The sequence below is a fragment of the Coregonus lavaretus genome (genome assembly GCF_964263955.1).
Source record: "Coregonus lavaretus genome assembly, contig: HAP1_SCAFFOLD_280, whole genome shotgun sequence".
Classification (NCBI taxonomy): Eukaryota; Metazoa; Chordata; class Actinopteri; order Salmoniformes; family Salmonidae; genus Coregonus; species Coregonus lavaretus.
Genome location: NW_028161584.1, coordinates 580,348 through 602,234, shown reverse-complemented (window position 1 = coordinate 602,234; position 21,887 = coordinate 580,348). Strand labels below are relative to the sequence as shown.

Here is a 21,887-nt window from a genome sequence, read left to right as displayed (position 1 = left end):
TGAGTGTGTGTGTCCAGTGTGTGTGTCCAGTGTGTGTGTCAAGTGTGTGTGAGTGTTTGTATGTGTGTGTGTGTCCTGTGTGTGTGTCCTGTGTGTGTGTTTGTCAGGTGTGTGTGTCCAGTGTGTGTGTCCTGTGTGTGTGTGTGTCAGGTGTGTGTGTTTCCAGTGTGTATGTGTGTGTGTCCATTGTGTATGTGTGTGGGTCCAGTGTGAGTGTGTGTGTGTGTGTGTCCAGTGTGTGTGTGTCCAATGTGTGTGTCCAGTGTGTGTGTGTGTGTCAAGTGTTTGTGAGTGTGTGTGCCCAGTGTGTGTGTGTGTGTGTGTGTCCAGTGTGTGTGTGTGTGTGTGTGTGTGTGTGTGTGTCCAGTGTGTGTGTGTGTCCTTTGTGTGTGTGTGTCAGGTGTGTGTGTGTTCAGTGTGTGTGTGTGTGTCAGGTGTGTGTGTGTGTGTCCAGTATGTGTGAGTGTGTATGTCCAGTGTGTGTGTGTCTGTGTGTGTGTCCAGTGTGTGTGTGTGTCCTGTGTGTGTGTCCTGTGTGTGTGTTTGTGTCAGGTGTGTGTGTGTGTGTGTGTCCAGTGTGTGTTTGTGTCCTGTGTGTGTGTCCTGTGTGTGTCCTGTGTGTGTGTGTGTGTCAAGTGTGTGTGTGTGTGTGTGTCCAGTGTGTGTGAGTGTGTGTGTCCAGTGTGTGTGTCCTGTGTGTGTGTCCTGTTTGTGTGTGTCCTCTGTGTGTGTGTGTGAGTGTGTGTCCAGTGTGTGTGTCCAGTGTGTGTGTGTGTCCAGAGTGTGTGTGTGTCCATTGTGTGTGTGTGTCTAGTGTGTGGGTGTGTTTGTCCAGTGTGTGTCCAGTGTGTGTGTGTGTTCAGTGTGTTTGTTCAGTGTGTGTGTACAGTGTGTGTGTGTGTTCAGTATGTGTGTGTGTGTGTGTCCAGTGTGTGTGTGTGTGTTTGTGTGTGTCCAGTGTGTGTGTGTGTCCAGTGTGTGTGTGTGTCCAGTGTGTGTGTCCAGTGTGTCAGTGTGTGTGTGTGTGTTTGTGTGTCCAGTGTGTGTGTGTGTCCAGTGTGTGTGTTTGTGTCCAGTGTGTCCAGTGTGTGTGTGTGTGTGTGTGTCCAGTGTGTGTGTGTGTCCAGTGTGTGTGTGTGTCCAGTGTGTGTGTTTGTGTGTCTAGTGTGTGTGTTTGTGTGTCCAGTGCGTGTGTGTCCAGTGTGTGTGTTTGTGTCCAGTGTGTGTCCAGTGTGTGTGTGTGTATCCAGTGTGTGTGTCCTGTGTGTGTGTGTGTGTGTCCAGTGTGTGTGAGTGTGTGTGTGTGTGTCAGGTGTGTGTGTCCAGTGTGTATTTGTGTGGGTCCAGTGTGAGTGTGTGTGTGTGTGTGTCCAGTGTGTGTTTGTGTGTCCAGTGTGTGTGAGTGTGTGTGTCCAGTGTGTGTGTCCAGTGTGTGTGTCCAGTGTGTGTGAGTGTGTGTGTGTGTGTGTGTGTGTGTGTGTGTGTGTGTGTGTCCTGTGTGTGTGTCCTGTGTGTGTGTTTGTCAGGTGTGTGTGTGTCCAGTGTGTGTGTGTCCAGTGTGTGTGTGTGTGTCCAGTGTGTGTGTCCTGTGTGTGTGTGTGTGTCAGGTGTGTGTGTGTCCAGTGTGTATGTGTATGTGTCGTGTGTGTGTGTGTCCAGTGTGTATGTGTGTGGGTCCAGTGTGAGTGTGTGTGTGTATGTGTGTGTGTGTCCAGTGTGTGTGTCCAGTGTGTGTGTGTGTGTGTCCAGTGTGTGTGAGTGTGTGTGTCCAGTGTGTGTGTGTGTCAGGTGTGTGTGTGTGTTTCCAGTTTGTGTGTGTGTGTCCCGTGTGTGTGTGTCCTGTGTGTGTGTGTGTGTGTGTGTGTGTGTCCAGTGTGTGTGTGTGTCCTGTGTGTGTGTCCTGTGTGTGTGTGTGTGTCCAGTGTGTGTGTGTGTGTGTCCAGTTTGTGTGTGTGTCCAGTGTGTGTGTGTGTGTGTGTCCAGTTGTGTGTGTGTCCAGTGTGTGTGTGTCCAGTGTGTGTGAGTGTGTGTGTCCAGTGTGTGTGTCTTGTGTATGTGTGTGTCAGGTGTGTGTGTCCAGTGTGTATTTGTGTGGGTCCAGTGTGAGTGTGTGTGTGTGTCCAGTGTGTGTATGTGTCCAGTGTATGTGTGTGTGTCCAGTGTATGTTTCCAGTGTGTGTGTGTGTTTGTGTGTGTCCAGTGTGTGTGAGTGTGTGTGTCCAGTGTGTGTGTGTCCAGTGTGTGTCCAGTGTGTGGGTGTGTGTCCAGTGTGTGTTAGTGTGTTTGTTTGTATGTGTGTGTGTCCAGTGTGTGTTTGTGTGTCCAGTGTGTGTGAGTGTGTGTGTCCAGTGTGTGTGTCCAGTGTGTGTGTCAAGTGTGTGTGAGTGTTTGTATGTGTGTGTGTGTCCTGTGTGTGTGTCCTGTGTGTGTGTTTGTCAGGTGTGTGTGTCCAGTGTGTGTGTCCTGTGTGTGTGTGTGTCAGGTGTGTGTGTTTCCAGTGTGTATGTGTGTGTGTCCATTGTGTATGTGTGTGGGTCCAGTGTGAGTGTGTGTGTGTGTGTGTCCAGTGTGTGTGTGTCCAATGTGTGTGTCCAGTGTGTGTGTGTGTGTCAAGTGTTTGTGAGTGTGTGTGCCCAGTGTGTGTGTGTGTGTGTGTGTCCAGTGTGTGTGTGTGTGTGTGTGTGTGTGTGTGTGTCCAGTGTGTGTGTGTGTCCTTTGTGTGTGTGTGTCAGGTGTGTGTGTGTCCAGTGTGTGTGTGTGTGTCAGGTGTGTGTGTGTGTGTCCAGTATGTGTGAGTGTGTATGTCCAGTGTGTGTGTGTCTGTGTGTGTGTCCAGTGTGTGTGTGTGTCCTGTGTGTGTGTCCTGTGTGTGTGTTTGTGTCAGGTGTGTGTGTGTGTGTGTGTCCAGTGTGTGTTTGTGTCCTGTGTGTGTGTCCTGTGTGTGTCCTGTGTGTGTGTGTGTGTCAAGTGTGTGTGTGTGTGTGTGTCCAGTGTGTGTGAGTGTGTGTGTCCAGTGTGTGTGTCCTGTGTGTGTGTCCTGTTTGTGTGTGTCCTCTGTGTGTGTGTGTGAGTGTGTGTCCAGTGTGTGTGTCCAGTGTGTGTGTGTGTCCAGAGTGTGTGTGTGTCCATTGTGTGTGTGTGTCTAGTGTGTGGGTGTGTTTGTCCAGTGTGTGTCCAGTGTGTGTGTGTGTTCAGTGTGTTTGTTCAGTGTGTGTGTACAGTGTGTGTGTGTGTTCAGTATGTGTGTGTGTGTGTGTCCAGTGTGTGTGTGTGTGTTTGTGTGTGTCCAGTGTGTGTGTGTGTCCAGTGTGTGTGTGTGTCCAGTGTGTGTGTCCAGTGTGTCAGTGTGTGTGTGTGTGTTTGTGTGTCCAGTGTGTGTGTGTGTCCAGTGTGTGTGTTTGTGTCCAGTGTGTCCAGTGTGTGTGTGTGTGTGTCCAGTGTGTGTGTTTGTGTGTCTAGTGTGTGTGTTTGTGTGTCCAGTGCGTGTGTGTCCAGTGTGTGTGTTTGTGTCCAGTGTGTGTCCAGTGTGTGTGTGTGTGTCAATGTTACCATGGTTATTATTTACAGGGACACTGAGGAGTCACCATAATGAACCCAAAACCCTGGATAGAGGGGCTCAGTGAATGTGGAGTGGAATGTGTTCAGGTGGGTCAGTGTGTCAGAGGAGACTCTGTAGAAGGACAGAGTGCCGGCTGGCCAGTCCAGATACACTCCTACTCTGTGGGGGCTGGAAGAGGGGACGTCTATGGTAGTGGACTTATTATTGTGCCTGGCAGAGTAACGGTTGTCAGAGCAGAACAGACTCCAGGACTTGTCATTGGATCCAAGCCAACAGTCACTACCCCTTCCTCTCCTGCTGATTCCTTTATATGTCACTCCTATACCAGCCCCTCTCCCACTCCACTCTACCTCCCAGTAACAGCGCCCAGTCAGACCCTCTCTACACAGCACCTGTCTACAGAACTCAAATCTCTCTGGGTGATCAGGATACGGCTGCTCCTCTCTCCTCCATGTCATCTTTCTGTTCTCCTCAGACAGAGAGAGGCGTCTGTTTACTGTGTTTAGGTCCAGTGTGAGATCACAGACATCTGATGGATGAAACCAGACACAATATTAGGAATCATCATCATCCTGAACACACACACACCGGATACACACTCACATCCTGAACACACACACACTGAACACACACACACATCCTGAACAAACACACACACTGGACACACATACACATCCTGAACACACACACACACACACCGGATACACACTCACACTCACATCCTGAACACACACACACACACACACACACACACACACACACACATATCCTGAACAAACACACACACAGACACACACATTGTCAAAGCAACTCATTATGAACATTTTGGTGTCCCTGATTTGTGCTTCTGTAGAACTACAGCTGATTTTTAATATGACCAAGTAAGTAATGATGGTGGTCTTTGACTTTGACATCACTTGAATTAAGACTTATTCTTAGTCATATTCTTCACAGCAGTCAACACTTACATTTTCTAAGTCCAGGTTTCATTGTTTTCTCTCCACCATGTTCCACACTGTAGCGGTAAGCAGAAGAACAGACAGTCATTGAGGGATACACCTGAACTCACACACACACACACACACACACACACACACACACACACACACACACACAAACACACACACACACACACACACACTGGACCCCCACACACACACTGGACACACACACACACACACACACACACAAACTGGACACACACACACTGGACACAGACACAGACACAAACACACACACACACACACACACACACACACACACACACACACACACACACACACACACACACACACACACACACAGTCTTTATATAACTTAGTCCAAGTGGTGGTCAGTATGTTTGTCTTAACTAGCCTGATAACTCCAACATGTCTGATATGAACATTGACATAAACCCTCTACATACTTGAGTTTCTCCAGTCTGCAGTGTGGATCCTCCAGTCCAGCAGAGAGCAGTCTGACTCCTGAGTCTCCTGGGTGATTGTAGCTCAGGTCCAGCTCTCTCAGGTGTGAGGGGTTTGACTTCAGAGCTGAGACCAGAGAAGCACAGCCTTCCTCTGTGACCAGACAGCCTGACAGCCTGCAAAGAGTCAAATCATATTAAAACCACACTGCTATTCTTTGGAGTTGAGTAATTTTCTGTCTAAGTGAGTAGATAACATGTTTCTAAACACTACTAAATTAATCCTGATGATGCCTTGATTAATACAAATCATATATCAATCATGAAAAACGATGAGTGAGAAAGTTACAGAGGCTACAGCAAAACATGCTAACCTCTCACCATTACCAATAACAGAGGGGGTATGATCCTCGTTCCTCTGTAACTTTCTCATTCATCATCATTCACAATTCATTCATGATTATTCATAATCATGGTAGCATCCACATGAATGTAGAAGTGTTCAGAAACATCTTCTATTCTTACTGACAATACAAGTGAAGTGACTCCAAAATGACAGGACATTATTCACCATTCAGTTTCTATTGGGAAAAACATCATCAAAAACACAACCAAGACAAACTGCAAATGTATTCAACAAGTTTGTAGAATCACAAGCTTGATGTAATCACTGCAGGCAAGGAATATTGGACCAACAACTTTTTTATGTATTTTTATTTAACTAGGCAAGTCAGTTAAGAACAAATTCTTATTTACAATGACAGCCTACACCGGCCAAACCCGGACGACACTGGGCCAATTGTGCGCCGCCCTATGGGACTCCCAATCACGGCCGGTTGTGATACAGCCTGGAATCGAACCAGGGGGTCTGTAGTGACGCCTCAAGCACTGAGATGCAGTGCCTTAGACCGCTGCACCACTCGGGAGCCCAATAAACTTTTGACTAATTGAATTTGTCCAAATAATTACGACTTAAAATGGGAGAACTAGATACGTAAAGTGCTTTCAATTCTAAACTGTAAAAAATATATATTTATGAATACCTTTAAATAAAAGGTGACATTCTGTACTGTCGCCTATTATGAAACATTCTACCTCAAATCCAAAATGCTGGAGCATAGCACCAAATGTAAAACTGTAAGCTTCACTGTCCAAACACATATGGTGTGGACTATGTGTGCCTGGTAAACACATGTGGATCTGGTGAACAGTTATCACTTGTTGACCAACTACAGGAATACTGACCTCAGAGTATCCAGTTTACAGTGGGGATTCCCCAGTCCAGCAGAGAGCAGCTTCACTCCTGAATCCTTCAGGTCATTGTTACTCAGATCCAGCTCTCTCAGGTGTGAGGGGTTTGACTTCAGAGCTGAGGCCAGAGAAGCACAGCCTTTCTCTGTGACTCCACAGCCTGACAGCCTTCAAAGAGATCGTCATGATTTCACAAACACACTGTTAATTTAACACCAGTAGTGTAGAAGGACAATGGCAGATGCATTTGGTTTATTCTCTCAAACAACATATAGATTCATCTTCCGTCTCCTAGAATTGTATGGTCATATTGTTATACTAATGTGAACATCAATGCACTGATTCAGTAAGTTTTTCAATGTAATACTATATATTATATACATATTATAATACATATATTTCTCTAAACTGAATATTTCTTCCTGATGATTAGTACTTAAATGTCATTGTATGTACTCACAGAGCAGCTCTGGAGGCTTTGACCACTGGCAGCAACCTCAGAAGACCTTCCTCTGATCCTGAGTATTTCTTCAGGTCAAACACATCCAGCTCCTTTTCTGAAGTCAGCAACACAAAGACCAGAGCTGACCACAGTGCAGGTGACAGTTCTTCTTCTGAGAGACTTCCTGAGCTCAGGTAGCTTTGGATCTCCTCCACTAGAGAATGGTCATTCAGTTCATTCAGACAGTGGAACAGATTGATGCATCTCTCTGGAGAGGGATTCTCCCTGATCTTCTCCTTGATGTACTTGACTGTTTCTTCATGGCTCTGTGAGCTGCTTCTTGTCTTTGTCAGTAGACCTCGTAAGTACTTCTGATTGGACTCCAGTGAGAGGCCCAGAAGGAAGCGGAGGAAAAGGTCCAGGTTTCCCGTCTCACTTTGTAAGGCTTTATCCACAGCACTCTTGTAGACACTAACTTCAGGCTTGTCCCTGGACTGCGCAAAAAAGTAGCTGAACATTGATTGAGGTTTTGCCATTAGATTCTCATTGTTGTTGATGAATGAGAGGAACACATATACAGCAGCCAGAAACTCCTGAATGCTCAGATGCACGAAGCAGTACACCTTGTCCTGGTACAGCCCACATTCCTCTTTAAAGAGCTGTGTGCACAATCCTGTGTACACTGAGGCTTCATTGACATCAATGCCAGCCTCTTTCAGGTCTTCTTCATAGAAAATCAGATTGCCATTCACAAGCTGTTGAAAAGCCAGTTTTCCCAGTGACAGAATGCTCTCTTTATTCCAGTGTGGACCTGTCTCTTCTTTCCCAAGATACTTTTCATTCTTCTGTTCGGTATGAAACTCCACAAGGTGTGTGTACATCTCAGTCAGAGTCTTGGGCATCTCTTCTCTATTATGTTTCAGCATGTGTTCAAGGACTTTTGCAGAAATCCAACAGAAGACTGGAATGTGGCACATGATGTGGAGGCTCCTTGATGTCTTTATGTGTGAGATGATTCTGCTGGCCAGGTCCTCATCACTGAATCTCTTCCTGAAGTACTCCTCCTTCTGTGGGTCATTGAACCCTCGTACCTCTGTCACCTGGTCAACACACCCTGAAGGGATCTTATTGGCTGCTGCAGGTCGGGTAGTTATCCAGAGGAGAGCAGAGGGAAGCAGATTTCCCTTGATGAGATTTGTCAGCAGAACATCCACTGAGGTTGACTCAGTGACGTCACAACAGATCTTGTTCTTCTGGAAGTCTAGGGGCAGTCGGCACTCATCCAGACCATCAAAGATGAACAGAACTTTGTACTTGTCGTAGTTGGAGATTCTTGATTCTTTGGTTTCCATTGAGAAGTGATTGAGAAGTTTAATCAAAGTGCGTTTTTCCTCTTTCATCAAATTCAGCTTCCGAAAAGGGAATGAAAATACAAATTGGACATCCTGATTAGCTTTTCCTTCAGCCCAGTCCAGAATGAACTTCTGCACAGAGACTGTTTTTCCAATGCCAGCGACTCCCTTTGTCAGCACAGTTCTGATACGTTTGTCTTGTCCAGTTAAGGGTTTGAAGATGTCGTTACATTTGACTGCAGTCTCTGGTCTTGCTTGTTTCCTGGTTGTTGTCTCAATCTGTCTCAGCTCATGTTTATTATTGACCTCTCCTGTTCCACCCTCTGTGATGTAGAGCTCTGTGTAGATCTTATTGAGAAGTGTTGGGTTTCCTTGTTTAGCGATCCCCTCAAATACACATTGAAACTTCTTCTTTAGATTAGATTTGAGTTCACATTGGCAAATCACAGCAAGCTCATCTGAATGAAGAAATAACACAGAGGATATTAATATTACGTCTGATTTAATACCTACAGTTTTGTAAAACTGTCTTATAAAGTTTAAATTATAATAATTTATTATCTTAACTGTCTGTATAAATCTGTAAATGTGTTCATAATGCATTACACACTGGTGTGACTGATTTATATCATTATTGGTATTATTGATGGCATTAATAATGTTGTCTCTCTCTCTCAATTCAATTCAATTCAATTCAATTTAAGGGCTTTATTGGCATGGGAAACGTGTGTTAACATTGCCAAAGCAAGTGAAGTAGATAGTAAACAAAAGTGAAATAAACAATAAATATTAACAGTAAACATTACACTCAGAAGTTTCAAAAGAATAAAGACATTTCAAATATCATATTATGTATATATACAGTGTTGTAACAATGTGCAAATAGTTAAAGTACAAATGGGAAAATAAATAAACATAAATATGGGTTGTATTTACAATGGTGTTTGTTCTTCACTGGTTGCCCTTTTCTTGTGGCAACAGGTCACAAATATTGCAGCTGTGATGGCACACTGTGGTTTTTCACCCAGTAGATAAGGGAGTTTATCAAAATTGGGTTTGTTTTCGAATTCTTTGTGGATCGCTGTAATCTGAGGGAAATATGTGTCTCTAATATGGTCATACATTTGGCAGGAGGTTAGGAAGTGCAGCTCAGTTTCCACCTCATTTTGTGGGCAGTGTGCACATAGCCTGTCTTCTCTTGAGAGCCAGGTCTGCCTACGGCGGCCTTTCTCAATAGCAAGGCTATGCTCACTGAGTCTGTACATAGTCAAAGCTTTCCTTAAGTTTGGGTCAGTCACAGTGGTCAGGTATTCTGCCACTGTGTACTCTCTGTTTAGGGCCAAATAGCATTCTAGTTTGCTCACTTTATTTGTTTGTTCTTTCCAATGTGTCAAGTAATTCTCTTTTTGTTTTCTCATGATTTGGTTGGGTCTAATTGTGTTGTTGTTGTTGTTGTTGTTGTTGTTGTTGTTGTTGTCCTGGGGCTCTGTGGGGTCTGTTTGTGTTTGTGAACAGAGCCCCAGGACAAGCTTACTTAGGGGACTCTTCTCCAAGTTCATCTCTCTGTAGGTGATGGCTTTGTTATGGAAGGTTTGGGAATCGCTTCCTTTTAAGTGGTTATAGAATTTAACGGCTCTTTTCTGGATTTTGATAATTAGCAGGTATTGGCCTAATTCTGCTCTGCATGCATTATTTGGTGTTTTACGTTGTACACGGAGGATGTTTTTGCAGAATTATGCATGCAGAGTCTCAATTTGGTGTTTGTCCCATTTTGTGAATTCTTGGTTGGTGAGCGGACCCCAGACCTCAGAACCATAAAGGGCAATGGGTTCTATAACTGATTCAAGTATTTTTAGCCAGATCCTAATTGGTATGTCACATTTTATGTTCCTTTTGATGGCATAGAAGGCCCTTCTTGCCTTGTCTCTCAGATCGTTCACAGCTTTGTGGAAGTTACCTGTGGCGCTGATGTTTAGGCCGAGGTATGTATAGTTTTTTGTGTGCTCTAGGGCAACGGTGTCTAGATGGAATTTGTATTTGTGGTCCTGGCAACTGGACCTTTTTTGGAACACCATTATTTTTGTCTTACTGAGATTTACTGTCAGGGCCCAGGTCTGACAGAATCTGTGCAGAAGATCTAGGTGCTGCTGTAGGCCCTCCTTGGTTGGTGACAGAAGCACCAGATCATCAGCAAACAGTCTGTCTGTCTGTCTGTCTGTCTGTCTGTCTGTCTGTCTGTCTGTCTGTCTGTCTGTCTGTCTGTCTGTCTGTCTGTCTGTCTGTCTGTCTGTCTGTCTGTCTGTCTGTCTGTCTGTCTGTCTGTCTGTCTGTCTGTCTGTCTGTCTGTCTGTCTGTCTGTCTGTCTGTCTGTCTGTCTGTCTGTCTGTCTGTCTGTCTGTCTGTCTGTCTGTCTGTCTGTCTGTCTGTCTGTCTGTCTGTCTGTCTGTCTGTCTGTCTGTCTGTCTGTCTGTCTGTCTGTCTGTCTGTCTGTCTGTCTGTCTGTCTGTCTGTCTGTCTGTCTGTCTGTCTGTCTGTCTGTCTGTCTGTCTGTCTCTCTCTCTCTCTCTCTCTCTCTCTCTCTCTCTCTCCCCTCTGTCTCTCCTCTTCTCTCTGTCTAACTTAATCACCACAACACATCCCTGCTGCTACTTGATGAGGTCACTAGATGTTGTGTTAAGGCTGCTACAATATCACTGAGTTACACAGCTACTTTAGCTGTACTTTAGCTACAGCTTTTAAATGTTCTAAAACAGCATTCAACATGAGGCAGACAGCTCTTACTTTTCTCCAGTGTGTCAGCAAGCTCCTTCTGGTTCATTTTCCTCAGGACGTGCAGTGTGATCTTCAGAGCCCCCTCTCTGGCACTGCTCTCCTGCTTCTCATCTTCAGCATCCACCACTTCTTTATCCTGCTTCTGACTCTCAAAGCCTTCTGGGAGTTCTGGACTAAGAATCCTCTTGAACATCTTCAGCTCGTTCTTCACAAATGTTATAATATTTTCTTCAAGCAACTGAAATAAATCAAGTAAATAAGTTAAGCAAGAGACTAAATGCTTTCTCATTAACACATGAATGAATGATTGACAGATCAACTTTACTTGAGGTAAACAAAAACAAATGTACATAACAGGACCACATACACTGAATATGGAGGCCAGGTCTGTTTGATGACTCTGGGAAGACTGACCACTGAGAATCTCTGACTCTGATCTCTGCTGTTGGTTTCTGGGGACAAAACATTATATTATATTTCCTCATCCAGGGAGTACACTCACACACACACACACACACACACACACACACACACACACACACACACACACACACACACACACACACACACACACACACACACACACACACACACACACACACACACACACACACACACACACACACACACACACACACACACACACACACACACACACACTCACACACACACACACACACTCACACAAACACACACACACACACACACACACTCACACACACACACACACACACACACACACACACACTCACAGACACACACACACACAGACACACACACACAAACACACACACACACACACACACACACACACACACTCACACACTCACACACTCACACACACACACACACACACACACACACACACACACACACACACACACAGGGAGGGAATGTTGTGTTTGTTTAATATTGTTTTAGGACTATGAAAATGGAAAAAAGTATTAGCCTATGGATTATGAAAACAACAAAAATAAATGGGAAAATGGGAGATGAGAAATGACTAGAGACAGTGTTGTTTAACTCACTGACCATGACCCATGACTTCTTCTTACCGTTGTTCATTAGAAAAGTCTCCCTCTCTAAACTGTATAGGAAGGTCCATAGACTCGTAACTCTTCATGGACACACAGCTGGGTACAGGGGAGGCTGGTCTCTCCTGCTTGATTGGACTTCAACACAACAGAGACAAACATTACATCTCTCATCTACTCTGAGCTCAGATGGGGAAACAAGAGTTTCATTCCAAAACGCTATATATCCATTTTCAGAAATGTTAGTAAATTAGCTTCTATTGTTTAAAGAAATTATGAAAGAGATTGGTGTATTTTTTCACTATCTAATCATGGCATGGGGTTGTTCAATGACAGACATGTATTTGTTTAAAATCTATCACGATGGTTTCATTTCAGAGAGACAAATAATCATGTTTTTTTGCATAATGCTATATATCTGCCTCACTCTCAGAGAAATAAGTAGTACTGCTAGGTTTTACACAGTAATAATATATATATCTGTCTCACTCTCAGAGAAATAAGTAGTACTGCTAGGTTTTACACAGTAATAATATATCTGCCTCACTCTCAGAGAAATAAGTAGTACTGCTAGGTTTTACACAGTCAAATGTGACCGACCGGCTCGATTCGTTCTTATGTAGCAAAATTTGAAATTGTTTTTTTTAAATTGGATAAAAGTAGAGACTCAGCTAGAAAAAGGTATATCATACACTACAGTTGAGGAACAATGGGAAAGTAATTCTGCTTTGAAAGATGATAAACTTGTAACCTCAATTTTGAGAAAATGGCCTTTGAATGTTTTGGTACACCTACTGGAGAGCTCTTCTTTATCTACAGTGGTATTACTTTGGCAGATAATGTCAGCCATCTAAATAAATAGTATGTATATATATAGTTAACTAAATGTATGATGTTTTTGGTTTATGTCAGTTTCATTGTTTGTTATACTATAAATGGTTATGTTATGGTTGTAAGTGGTAAAATGAACTAGAAAATGTCATATTTTGAAATTCTGAGTAATTACTACTTTAGTAAGGATATACACTTTATTCAGTACTACTGCAGTTGCTAAATAATTCCAATAGATGGCAGCATAAGACCACGAATGAAATTTCAGAAGGTTAGTTTAGTTTTCTCCCTGAATACACCACCACTCCCCCTCACAGGAAAACTCCTGCACATGCTTTTTACTGTCTCTTTCCACACTGTTAATGCAAGAGGAATGACTGAAAAAGCATTTAACAGATTACTGTGAAATAATATAATGATGATTCATGTTTATTATTAGCTGTTTTTATGCTCATGTTTTGAAATTATACTTCATTACTATAACGATTATCAATAAGCCTGAACATTAATTTAGTCACCTCTGGTCGAGTAAAACGTATTTTCCTAGTACATTCATTGTCAGATTCATCAACCAGCAGTGAACACTCTGCCTTCTAGCGCAAACGAGGGGCATGTTGAGGTACATTTGCTAACCGGGAGGGTTGCATGATGTAATTTATTGGCGGGCTGGAAGACGCACTCTTGTCTTTTCTATTCTGAGGTTGGAGCATCTGACTAGTGATTATTTACCCGGGGTTCAACACCTGCTATAGTCACTATTTAATTGCTCTTCCAAAAGCAACACAGGCCTAATACGAGATATATACCTAACTAAAGTAATGAGTGACCATTTTAGAAAATCATGGGACATATAGTATTTGGTTGCATGCTATATTATGTCAATCATATTGCTGCTTGTAGCCTATAACTGATGTTTTGTGGTCTTATGCTGCCATCTATTGGACATATTTAGCAATTAAAAGTTATTAATTCACGTACAGACATTGGTGAGGCAGCTGAGAAATAAAGTGTATTAGATCAGTCTCAAACCTGCCCCACGCCAATTGCTGGACCTTCACACAGAGGTTACTAGGTCACCCAATTCAAACCACTGTCACGATCGTCTACCAATGAGGAGGACCAAGGCGCAGCGTTGAATGCGAACATTTTATTTTATCAAGATGATCACACGATCAAAACAAAAAAAACGAAACGTGACGTCCCTGGTTACATAAACCAACAAACACGGAACAAGAAACCACAAACACAAAGTGAAAAGACCGACAGTTAAATATGGCTCCCAATCAGAGACAACCAGCTGACACTCGTTGCCTCTGATTGGGAGTCACTCAGGCCAACATAGATATACAAACATAGACTTACACACCCTGGCTCAACATAACATAGTCCCCAGAAACAGGGCGTGACAGTACCCCCCCCCCCAAAGGCGCGGACTCCGACCGCGCCAAACAACCACAACAGGGGAGGGACCGGGTGGGCACTCCGCCTCGGCGGCGGATCCGGCTCCGGACATGACCCAGGCACGGGTTGTGCTGGACTGACGACGCGCACCCCTGGCTTGGTGCGTGGAGGAGGAACGGGCCTTACCAGGCTGATGACGCACACCGTAGGCTTGGTGCGTGGAGCAGGGACAGGCCGGACTGGGCTGACGAAGCACACCACTGACTTGGTGCGGGGAGCAGGAACTGGCCGGACCGGGCTGACGAAGCGCACCCCTGACTTGGTGCGGGGAGCAGGAATGAGCCGGACCGGGCTGACGACGCGCACCACTGACTTGGTGCGGGGAGCTTGGATGGGCCGGACTGGGCTGGCGACGCGCACCACCGACTTGGTGCGGAGAGCAGGAACGGGCCGGACAGGGCTGACGAAACGCACCACAGACTTGGTGCGGGGAGCAGGAAGGGGCCGGACTGGGCTGGCGACGCGCACAACAGACTTGGTGCGGAGAGCAGGAACGGGCCGGACAGGGCTGGTGACGCACACCACAGACTTGGTGGGAGTGGCAGGAACAGGCCGGCCCGTACTGGGAACACACACCACTGGCCCTACGTGGGGATCAGGAACAGGCCGGACCGGACTGGCAACACACGCCAGTACCTCTCGCCGTGCCTCTACAACCTCCTTCCCCCTGGTGACCAGTGACTCCCGTAACCTGGCGGCCTCCTCTGCCAACCCGCTGGACCGCTCTATCACGGCCTCCTGCTGCCCCGACGTCGTGAGCCCCCCCCCTAAAAAAATTCTGGGGGTCTCTCCTCCCCGTGGGCCAGGCCTCCATCGTTCTCGCCAGACTCTCACCCCACTGCTCCAAAGTCCAACCTCTCTCCTCTTCTCTTGGCTTGGCCCAGTCGAGACTCCTACTCCACTGCTCCCAAGTCCATCCTCTCTCTTCTTCACGCTGCTTGGTCCTGTTATGGTGGTTTCTTCTGTCACGACCGTCTACCAATGAGGAGGACCAAGGCGCAGCGTTGAATGCGAACATTTTATTTTATCAAGATGATCACACGATCAAAACAACAGAAACGTGACGTCCCTGGTTACATAAACCAACAAACACGGAACAAGAAACCACAAACACAGAGTGAAAAGACCGACAGTTAAATATGGCTCCCAATCAGAGACAACCAGCTGACACTCGTTGCCTCTGATTGGGAGTCACTCAGGCCAACATAGATATACAAATATAGACTTACACACCCTGGCTCAACATAACATAGTCCCCAGAGCCAGGGCGTGACAACCACATTTGAAAAATAAAACAAATGTGCCTTATTTATCAAGTGTTCTGTCTTGCAATTATACATATAATAAAATAACAACAAAATAATCAAAACGCTTTTTAATACTAAAATTGTATTTACTAAGATAAATGTATTACTAAAATAGTTTCTAAAAGTGTTCTAGGCTACCCTACCCTAGAATTAGGGGTTAGGGTTACGGCTAAAATAGGTTATAAGTAGGGTAAGAGTTTCTGTATAGCACTTTGTGACATCTGCTGGTGTAAAAAGGGCTTTATAAATACATTTGATTGATTGTTAGGTTTAGGGTTTATATGCAAAAAACTGTATGGGTTTATGGCTCTCTTGCTCCTCCTAGTGGCCGTATGTGGGTACTACATAACTAATTCATGACACTTGCTAGGCTCATAATCTGAGGTAGCAACTGCGTCTGATCTACAAATCCATTAGCTAGACCACCCGATTAGACAACAATCACCCCATTATATCCATTTGGTTTGCAACTCAGTGAACCTGTGCAGCATTCGCTCAATTTGATGCCTACAAACAAAGATGTCGATGCATATCAAATTACCCAGCAGCCATATAGAAACAACAAGTCGTCGAAAAAATTGTTATTTCTTAATTTAAAAATGTCTTCTGGCTGTTTAAATCGGCCACATCTTGGAAAAGAGGACAGGGACATGCGTTTTGTTTAGATTGTACACAAAAAAAAAAAAAAAAAAGGTTAACCATGATCAGAAATGTTTAATGTTTGATGGCTATCTGCCAACCATCACCGGGACCACAACATGTAATCAGGTGAACAGTGAGTGTGCTCACCAAGTAGCCATAACCTTGTTAATAATAAGTTACCTGAGGTAAACCTACAGGGTTAATGCAGGCAGGTCTCATTGATAACAATAGTGAAGCTGGCATTGTAACGCAGAACAATGGGCTGGGAATAGAATGTTCTGAAGGCGAGTCGGTGTCACTGAGCTCAATAGAGCTAATAGGAGCTGGTAGGGTGAAAAATGCCCTAAAATAAGGCCTGTTGTTTCGAGATTACTTCATAGCTAGTGACATAAGGTAATATTATGAAACTGGGCTCCATGGCGGATGCAATTAACTAGTTTTTATCAGTAAAAAATGTTGTTAAAAATGTATTGTGTCCAGCCTACTTGATGCGCCCCGAAAAAATAATATTCAAAAGTTAGGTCCTTGGACTCAAGAGGGGTTAAACACTAAAGTTACCGTCCATCTAGTGAAGAGAGGAGAACCGGACAGAGGGAGCGTAGGAAGCCAGCATCCGTCAACGAGAGAGGGAGAAGCCCTCCACGGTATTTAACAGGTGGAAGAAACAACCAGGGAGCTCCATCGGTCCACAAGAAATGCAGGCAGCCGGTGATGATGTAGTGGTAGCTAGGATAACTAGGATGCTGCTGGTAGAGTAGCTAGCTTAGCTAGCTGTACCGACTAGCTTGGCTAGCTAGCAGGTCGTTCGTCTGTCCCTCGAGGATGATGACGAATCCGGTGAACCACACAATTAATCAAGAAGAGCGAGTGAAAAGGATCTGGCTACACTCAAACTGTCACTGACCATTACGCAAAAAAAGCAAATTGAACAATAAACTTCGGTGTCTCAACACTGTAACGAACTCCGTCGTTATTCCCCAAGATCACCTCAGCCCACTCTGTGCGTAACTGGACAATATGCTTGGCGCCAAACCGTACGTGGACGCGGACAGTTCTGTACTGGGACGCGGACAGTTCCAGAACGCGGACATGAGCAGTGCCACACAATAAACTAAAAGCAGTCTTTAAAGTCGGGTACATTAGTAATATTCTTTTTTTATTATGTCAAACAAAAGAAAATCGTTTTTTAAAACAAGATTTTGAGATCTGGGCACGTATCCAAAAAGCGTCTCAGAGTAGAAAAATTGGTCCTCTCTCTCCCTAGACAGACTCATTTAATAGTGGGTCGTTACAATATTTTGAGATCTGGGCCCATATCCAAAAAGCGTCTCAGAGTAGAAAATGTGTCGTATAAGTGCTGAGAATAAAGCCATTTTAGTCCTACTCTTATGGGTATAAATTAAAGCTATGCATGAAGCCTCTTTATTCATAAGTGTCCCACCTAGTTGGCAGATATTTAGGACACCTCATGAGCTGTACTAACCAGTTAAGAGGTATCAGCAGGTGTCTTGATAATAGAAACATGCAGCGAGTCAGTGGTTCCTGTGCAACATGTAATTGCTTTGGAGCAGTGTTGACCTGTCATTCAGGGCAGAGCCCCACCTGTTTAGCAGATGCTCTTACCCAGAGCGATTTACAGTAAGTGCATTCATCTTAAGATAGCTAGGTGAGACAACCAGATAATACAGTCAAATATGCAGGATACGAACAATCAATTTCAGCTAAACAATGGATATATAGCGTTTTGCAATAAAAATAATAATAATTATCTACATCTAAAATCTATTAATTAAACATCTGAGAACAGTAATATTGAAGGTACCCATAAGCAACCATTTCTGATTATTGTGGAAATAGCATTTAGGAAATAAACTCTTAATAATTCTTAAACAAAATTGTCATCTCACCTCTTAGCTTTGGCGTCATGTTCCCCAGAGAGACTCATTTTAGAGGCAGGGCCCCCCTCCTCTCTCTCCCCAGAGAGACTCATTTTAGAGGCAGGGCCCCCCTCCTCTCTCTCCCCAGAGAGACTCATTTTAGACCACTGACCCCTAAACAGAGATCCAACATGTTGGTTGTAGTTAACACAGTAATTCTTGAATGTGAATTGTTATCATTTATTAATTATCTCTTACAAAACATTTACTAACAGACATATCGAAACAGTCAGGTGATTTAATGCAATCACATGAATATAATAATAATAAATTGGTCATTTAGCAGACGCTCTTATCCAGAGCGACTTACAGGAGCAATTAGGGTTAAGTGCCTTGCTCAAGGGCACATCGACAGGTTTTTCACCTAGTCGGCTCGGGGATTAGAACCAGCGACCTTTCGGTTACTGGCACAATGCTCTTACCCACTAAGCTACCTGCCGCCCCCAATATGTAGTTGTGACATCTCTTCTCCATTTTAACTGTCAATAATAATAATAAGTTACTGTTTGTTAAGGTAGTTATAGACAGTGCAGCAACACAAGGCCATGTCTCACACTTATTTCTATTCATTAAAAGTCGGCCATTTATTATCTTTGAATCTGTTATTTTCTAAACGTATCTCAGAATGTAGACAGAAGGGCTCAAACAGGCTTGATTGATCTGGGGGGGATCAGTGATCTATACAGAAAGGCTATACCTCAGCCAAGAAATGTTTTATTATTTAAAGTAGGCTAGGTTATAATGTATAACAGTTTTTGTTGTTGTTGTGTAAAGCAGATCAAGGTCTATACCTCAGCAAGTGGCGACCCGTCATTCAGGGCAGGTGGCCTTTCCTGTTTTGCATGTTATTGTGGTTATTGTCACATATCAGTTTGCTAACAATGTAAAAAATATATACACTACCGGTCAAAAGTTTTAGAACACATACTCATTCATGTCAATGTAGATGTAGGTGGGTGTGGTGGTGGAATCAGGCGCAGGACGCAGAACGTTAGTCCAAAAGACTTTAGTAGATGCACACAAAAACAATCACGAATAAATGCCCTGAGGCGAAACTCTGAACGTAGGCGAAAATAACGGGCGCACTACCAGGTGCGACAAAACACTCCAAACAATATGGAGAAATAGCTCAACCGAGCAAACAGTAGAATAACAGCCTACCGGCACGACAGTAGAACAATCACACACAACACTAGACCAACACAAGGAGAACTTATAGGACACTAATACACTAAACGAAAACAGGTGTGAAAACAATCAGACAAAAGCAAACGAACATAGAAACATGCAACGGTGGCAGCTAGTATTCCGGAGACGACGAACGCCGAAGCCTGCCCGAGCAAGGAAGAGAGGCAGCCTCGGCCGAAACCGTGACAGTACCCCCCCCTTGACGCGCGGCTCCAGACGTGCGCCGACTCCGGCCTCGGGGACGACCAGGAGGACGCGGAGCAGGATGCGTCGGGTGCCCACGATGGAATTCCGTCAGGAGAGACGGGTCCAAAATGTCTCTCCTCGGCATCCAGCACCGTTCCTCCGGGCCGTACCCCTCCCACTCCACTAGATATTGGAGACCCCCCATCCGACGTCTCGAATCCAAGATGGACCGCACGGAGTACGCCGGTGCCCCCTCGATGTCCAATGGGGGCGGAGGAGTCTCCCTGATCTCACTTTCTTGGAGTGGGCCAGCTACCACCGGCCTGAGAAGAGACACATGGAACGAGGGGTTAATACTTTTATACTCAACAGGTAGTTGTAATTTGTAACACACCTCGTTCAACCTTCTCAGGACTTTAAATGGCCCTACAAACCGTCGACCCAGTTTCCGACAGGGCAGGCGGAGGGGCATGTTTCTGGTAGAGAGCCAGACTCGATCACCAGGTGCGTACACCGGTCCCTCACTGCGGTGGAGATCGGCGCTCGCCTTATGACGACGGAGGGCCCGCTGCAGGTGGACGTGTGCAGCGTTCCATGTCTCCTCCGAGCGCCGCACCCACTCATCCACCGCAGGAGCCTCGATCTGGCTCTGCTGCCAAGGTGCCAGAACCGGCTGGTAACCTAACACACATTGGAAAGGGGTTAGGTTAGTGGAGGAATGGCGTAGGGAATTCTGGGCCATTTCGGCCCAGGGAACGTACCTTGCCCACTCCTCCGGCCGGACCTGGCAGTATGTTCTAAGAAACCTACCCACATCCTGGTTCACACGTTCCACCTGCCCATTACTCTCCGGGTGGTAACCCGAGGTGAGGCTCACCGAGACCCCCAACCGCTCCATAAAAGCTCTCCAGACTCTGGAGGTAAATTGGGGACCTCGATCAGACACAATATCCTCGGGTACCCCGTAGTGCCGGAACACATGGGTGAATAGTGCTTCGGCGGTTTGCAGGGCAGTAGGAAGGCCCGGCATAGGGAGCAAACGACAGGCCTTAGAAAACCGGTCCACAATGACCAGTATAGTGGTATTCCCCTGTGAAGGAGGAAGGTCAGTGAGGAAATCCACCGAGAGGTGAGACCATGGTCGTTGTGGAACGGGCAGGGGTAGTAACTTACCCCTAGGCAGATGTCTAGGCGCCTTACACTGGGCGCACACCGAGCAGGAGGAAACATAAACCCTCACATCCCTCGCCAATGTGGGCCACCAGTACATGGCACTAAGACAGTGCACTGTCCGGCCGATACCAGGGTGTCCAGAGGAGGGTGACGTGTGAGCCCAATAGATCAATCGATCCCGAACCTCGAGCGGAACGTACTTCCGACCCTCCGGGCATTGAGGTGGACTAGGGTCGGTGCGTAACGCTCGCTCGAGGTCAGCATCGACCTCCCACACTAGACAAGACTCCGGCAGTATGGGAGTGGGCTCCACGGACCTCTCCTCCGTGTCATACCGCCGAGACAGTGCGTCTGCCTTACCATTCTTTGACCCAGGGATGTACGTGATCTTAAATGTGAACCGGGTCAAAAACATATTCCACCTCGCCTGGCGAGGGTTCAGCCTCCTCGCTGCCCGGATGTACTCCAGGTTACGGTGGTCTATGGAGTCCCGACAGCAGATCTAAACCTGTTCAGATCAGTTCCCATAACGTTATAACAGTAACAGTAGCAGGAGCCTAGTCCTGATACAGATGGAGGTCTATACCTCAGCTATAGCCTACATATCCTAGATGACCAGCCTAAACCTGTTCAGATCAGTTCCCATAACGTTATAACAGTAACAGTAGCAGGACAGAGCTTGTAGCCTAGGCATGGTATTTTACACACCATTTCAAACGGAGACCATCAGGTTGGTCAGCATGATAAGTGATCATAGCTCAAACCTACTCTGACTATTGAATGTCTGACGTCGACCTAACCTTATAATAGTTTGTAGTTTAGCCTAGACTTACCAGGGTCTGCCCGTCTTTCCTACATATCAACACATTTATCCGACTTCTAATGTTACCGAGAAATATGTGCCACAGTTTCAATAGCCATTGTGTAACTGCGTAGGCTACACACTTACTTTCACGTTCATATGAGGAAATCACATAACTTCTTACAGTCGCTGGTGCAGCCGCCTGTTCTCTTGCAGATGAAGTAGCTTTTATAGGCGACTCATTCAACCAGCCTAAACAACAGTAAATAAAAGATGTCAAATGGTCAAAAGTCAATCCTGATATAGCCATGTACATCAAAGAGAGGTGTATTGCTACAGATGTAGGATCTTAATTTGAGCCAGTTTGCTACAGCAGGAAAATAATCCTGCAGCAACAGGACATTTTAATTATTATGGGAATGGCCGGCAGGGATGTAGCTCGGTTGGTAGAGCATGGCATTTGCAACGCCAGGGTTGTGGGTTCGATTCCAGTATAAAAAATTAAAATGTATGCACTCGCAATGTATGTAAGTCGCTCTGGATAA

The 21,887-nt window shown here is 45.2% G+C and overlaps 2 protein-coding genes across 2 annotated transcripts; both read right to left on the bottom strand.

The window, feature by feature from the left end:
* Positions 1-3,553: 3,553 nt before the first annotated feature.
* On the bottom strand, positions 3,554-4,113 carry LOC311120371 (stonustoxin subunit beta-like; the record flags this gene model as incomplete). Its single annotated transcript, XM_084194981.1, has 1 exon — positions 3,554-4,113. A coding segment is annotated over one exon (552 nt), but the record flags the coding sequence as incomplete, so codon positions are not given.
* Positions 4,114-6,193: 2,080 nt separating this feature from the next.
* LOC311120370 (NLR family CARD domain-containing protein 3-like) lies at positions 6,194-8,471 on the bottom strand (the record flags this gene model as incomplete). Its single annotated transcript, XM_084194980.1, has 2 exons — positions 6,194-6,383; positions 6,676-8,471. Coding segments are annotated over 2 exons (1,986 nt in total), but the record flags the coding sequence as incomplete, so codon positions are not given.
* Between the last annotated feature and the right edge of the window lie 13,416 nt (positions 8,472-21,887).